This window comes from Octopus sinensis, linkage group LG27 (genome assembly GCF_006345805.1).
Source record: "Octopus sinensis linkage group LG27, ASM634580v1, whole genome shotgun sequence".
In the NCBI taxonomy this organism is placed as follows: Eukaryota; Metazoa; Mollusca; class Cephalopoda; order Octopoda; family Octopodidae; genus Octopus; species Octopus sinensis.
Window position 1 is genome coordinate 9,736,473 of NC_043023.1, and position 5,017 is coordinate 9,741,489.

At 39.4% G+C, this 5,017-nt stretch overlaps 1 protein-coding gene across 1 annotated transcript in view; it reads left to right on the forward strand.

Annotated features, from left to right (window-relative positions):
* Nucleotides 1-269: 269 nt before the first annotated feature.
* Nucleotides 270-5,017, forward strand: part of LOC115224956 (chondroitin sulfate synthase 1-like) — a 10,252-nt gene continuing 5,504 nt past the window's right edge. Inside the window, exons 1-2 of the mRNA XM_029795885.2 lie at nucleotides 270-815; nucleotides 3,999-4,488. Of these exons, the coding sequence (XP_029651745.2) occupies nucleotides 693-815; nucleotides 3,999-4,488 (613 nt within the window). The 5' untranslated portion in view covers nucleotides 270-692. The remainder of the gene's footprint in view (nucleotides 816-3,998; nucleotides 4,489-5,017) is intronic.

Genomic DNA, 5,017 nt, shown 5'->3' on the forward strand with positions numbered 1-5,017 from the left:
TATACTTATATAATATATATATATGTATATATATATATATATATATACTGAGTTCAGAATGTTCAATTGCTAGTTGAGTACTAGGCTCAATGTAATTGGTTTAACTCCTTCACTGGAATTGCTGGCCTTGTGTCAAAATAAGAAATTGTCATTTATATCTTTCTTTTTCTTTCTTACTCATTTTGTTTTTTTGATTTCTTCTTTTTCATATCTTTCTCCCTACGAAATGGAAAACTACAAAATTTTAAATAAACGAAACAAACTTACCAACTACCACAAATTTTGAAACGTTTCTCCAAACCCTCAAAATAAAAATCCTCTCGGTGTTTGAACTTGTTAACCTTGTTGCCGAACATCTCAACAAATCACTGGATCGATACAGGAACCATTCTCAAGACACAACAACGGCAGCAACAAAAACATCATCATCTACCGCAGATGCAGGCGAAACATCAACGGCACTTTTAGCAAACGGTCAACCAAGCGACATTAACGTAAAGAAAAACGATGACTTCAACAAAGAGGCCGGATACACTACCCCCGCCACCAACGATATCAAGAGTAGTTATTTCCTTAAGCATTCTTACGTTGGCAGCATAGCGAAGAGGAAAGCCGGCGATATATTCTGTGATAATCCAAAATTTCCGGATGCCTATGCATTGCCAACAAGTAAGAAGATCATAAACAAGAAAATGAGGAGAAGAGAAAAATTAATTACTGATGTCTTAATTTTCGTTATCAGTATCTTAGCTGGAATGCAGATGACCACGTCGATATGCTATACATTTTTTCCTGAGAATTTTCAGTGTTCAAATGTAAGTTCCAACAATTCATTTTTATAGTTACTTCCCCTTTTCTCCATCCTTTATTTGGTGAGTTTTGCTGAAGAGAAAAAATTCAATTTTTACTCTTTTGCTCTTTTACTCTTTTACTTGTTTCAGTCATTTGACTGCAGCCATGCTGGAGCACCGCCTTTAGTCGAACAACTCGACCCCGGGACTTATTCTTTTGTAAGCCCAGTACTTATTCTATCGGTCTCTTTTGCCGGACCGCTAAGTTTACTCTTTTACTTGTTTCAGTCATTTGACTGCAGCCATGCTGGAGCACCACCTTTAGTCTGAACAAATCGACCCCGGGACTTATTCTTTTGTAAGCCCAGTACTTATTCTATCGGTCTCTTTTGCTGAACCGCTAAGTTTACTCTTTTACTTGTTTCAGTCATTTGACTGCGGCCATGCTGGAGCACCGCCTTTAGTCGAGTAACTCGACCCCGGGACTTATTCTTTTGTAAGCCCAGTACTTATTCTATCGGTCTCTTTTGCTGAACTGCTAAGTGACGGGGACGTAAACACACCAGCATCAGTTGTCAAGCAATGCTAGGGAGACAAACACGGACACAAACATACACCCACACATATACACATATATATACATATATACATATATATACATATATACGATGGGCTTCTTTCAGTTTCCGTCTACCAAATCCACTCACAAGGCTTTGGTCGGCCCGAGGCTATAGTAGAAGACAGTTGCCCAAGGTGCCATGCAGTGGGACTGAACCCGGAACCATGTGGTTGGTAAACAAGCTACATACCACACAGCCACTCCTGCACCTACATTTTAAAAATATTTTCCTTATTTCACATTTTATTCTTGTTCTTTGCATGTATATATGTGTATATGTCTTAATATATGTTTGTGTGTAAACACACAAACACACACACACATATACATATACATACAGATATACATATATATATATGCATACACACACACACACACACGCACACACACACACATATATATATATATCACCGTGATCACCGTGACCGACCAGGCTATCATATGTTGCTACACATCGCTGGTCACAATGCGCTTCGCATTGTTTTTTAGCCTTCAAATGACGCCACCCCGCTGGCTAAGTGAGCAGGCCAACAAAAGAAAGAGTGAGAGAAAGTTGTGGTGAAAGAGTACAGCAGGGATCGCTACCACTCCCTGCCGGAGCCTCACGGAGCTTTAGGTGTTTTCGATCAATAAACACTCACAGCGCCCGGTCTGGGAATCGAAACCGCGATCCTACGACCGAGAGTCCGGTGCCCTCATCTCTGCACTCAGGTTCAGTCCCACTGCATTGCACCTTCACCAAGTATCTTTCGCTATAGCCTAATGAAAGACTTTTCAGTGGATTTAGTAAATAAAAACTGAATGACACCTCTCATCCATCTTTACAGTTATCACCTACTCTCCCCTCTTTTCCCTACATATCATGAACTGGTCTGTGTACATGTGGGCATGTATGTGTGTGTGACTTAGTATGTGGTATTGATTTAGATATGTGTATATATATATATAACAAAGTGGAGTTGTGGGGTACCGCACGAGTGGAATTATATACGAAAGAAGGTTTGAAAATGCAATTTAAAAGATGTTTCTTTACTTTACCGGTTTCACTCTTTGGAAAAAGATTGTCAAAAGTAACATGTAGAAGTTTGGTTGCGTTAATTATTGGTTGTTGCAAATTGCTACATTACATATATACAGTCTTTGGTAACAGGGACATGTAAAGGACATAAAAAAGTTCAACAAGTTCCTTAAAATATTGGGCACAAAAGATTACATAAATAATCGTTCTCAAGGACATACTTAAGATAGTTTCCAGAAGGAATTGATATTGGTATTGTATCTGTATATTCAAACATGCACAGAATATTGGTTGACACAGAGTACTATAATCCATATAAATATACATTCTTTGGTGACAACAGTATGTTGAGAATATAAAAAAGTTTAACAAGCTCATTGAAATAATGGGCAGAAAAGATTAAAACAAATATATTATACATCTCAAGGTAATTTCCAGGAGGAATTATTAAAAAAAGTTCAGTATACACATACAGAATATTATGAGTTCAAAAATATTTACATTATAATAGTGGTGAAGTTAAAACTGACCTGTCCGTTTTAGGAGAAATGTTCTTTCGTATATATATATATATATATATATATTACTCGCGCTTTTCAAGCCTAGCCAGACTCATTGGCCCGGTTTCCCGGTTTCTGTGGCGTATGTGTTCCCCCCAGCTGGACGGGACCCCAGTCCATCACAGCATTACTCAAGAAACAGGAAGAAAGAGTGAGAGAAAGTTGGGGCGAAAGAGTACAGCAGGGTTCGCCACCACCCCCTGCCTCATGGAGCTTTAGGTGTTTTCACTCAATAAACACATACAACGCCCAGTCTGGAAATCGAAACCGTGATCCTCTGAAGAACTTGTAATTTTAAAACCATGAGTTAAATGAACTAACCCCTAAGCCATGCACATGCACAACCTTTACCTACTCACAACCTTATTTATTTTGACCCCAATTCATTTCCACTTACCTTGTACCTTAGGAATTGTTTCTCTATTATATATTTTAACCCTTTTGTTAGCATATTTCTGTTGAGATGCTCTGTGTTTCTTTCAATTAATTTTAAATATAACAAAGAATTTAGTAAAATAACTTAGTTATCATTAAGCTAGTGTTAGGAACATAAATTGTGACTAAGGTTTGGTGGAAGATGTTAATTCAAAACTTATGAAAACAAGACATTTGTACTTACAGAGCCTGAGGTGGTTTCAGCCGGGTTGGTAACAAAAGGGTTAAGAATTGTTTCTCTATTATATATTTTAACCCTTTTGTTACCATATTTCTGTTGAGATTCTCTGTGTTTCTTTCAATTACTTTAAATATAACAAAGAATTTAGTAAAATAACTTAGTTATTATTAAGCTAGTGTTAGGAACATAAATTGTGACTAAGGTTTGGTGGAAGATTTTAATTTAGAACTTGATGATGATGATGATGTGCTAGTGTTTGGGCCTCTTGTATCCCATTAAACCATCCAACTCGAGTCAGAATGGGGACATGAAGGTTAAATTGGAAGGATGAGGGTGATGATGATGATGACTTTGACTACAATAAAGACTTAGTTTTTTTCTTGTACTCTTTCAGAATATCGCAAAGGTCCCGATTGAGCCTTTCATCGAGGAACTCGGAGATTTCCAATTCAACCCGGGTCCCAAGAAAAAACTCGTTCTGGTCGGCGTGATGACGAGTTCGCAGTATTTCGATACCCGAGACTGGGCCATTCGAATGACGTGGCTGAAATCGATCCCTGGCGACGTGGTCTTCTTCATCGGCAACAGCACAGATCCAGCCCCTCCCGGGATGCCCTTAATAAGGCTGAATCGCGTACCAGACAACGTGTACCCACCACAGGGCAAAGTATTTGAGATGCTGAGGTACCTACACGAGAATCATGCGGATAAATACGAATACTTCATCCGTGCTGACGACGACGTGTTTATAAAGGGCCAAGAACTGGGAAGTTTGCTCAAGTCCTTAAACAGTGAGGAGAAGATCTACATGGGCCATTACGGTCAAGGGGTCCCTGAGGAGATCGGAAAATTAGGGATTGGAAAAGACTATTTGTACTGCATAGGTAAGTGTTTGTTAGTGTTGTTGCTGTTGTTGTTGCTGTAGTGATAGTATTGATGGTGGTGGTGGTGGTGGTGGTGGTGTTGGTGTTGGTGGTGGTTGTGATGGTGGTTGTGATGGTGGTGATGGAGGCGGTGGCGGTGGCAGTGGCGGTGGTGGTGGTGGTGTTGGTGGTGGTTGTGTTGGTGTTGGTGTTGGTGTTGGTGGTGGTGGTGGTGATGGTGGTGATGTTGGTGGTGGTTGTGATGGTGGTGGTGGTAGTGGTGGTCATGGTGGTGGTGGTGGTTGTGATGGTGGTGGTGGTGGTGGTGGTGGTGTTGGTGGAGTTGGCGGTGGTGGTGGTGGGGGTGATTGTGGTGTAAGTGGCATTTGAGGTACCAGGAAATGCAAAAGTACCGTTTTCAATTTGAAGGCAATCAACGAAAGACTAGTTGATTATTTTGCGATCTCCAAAACGAAGATAATAATAATAATAATAATAATAATAATAATAAAAATATCATTTTATTATTATCATTATTATTATTATTATT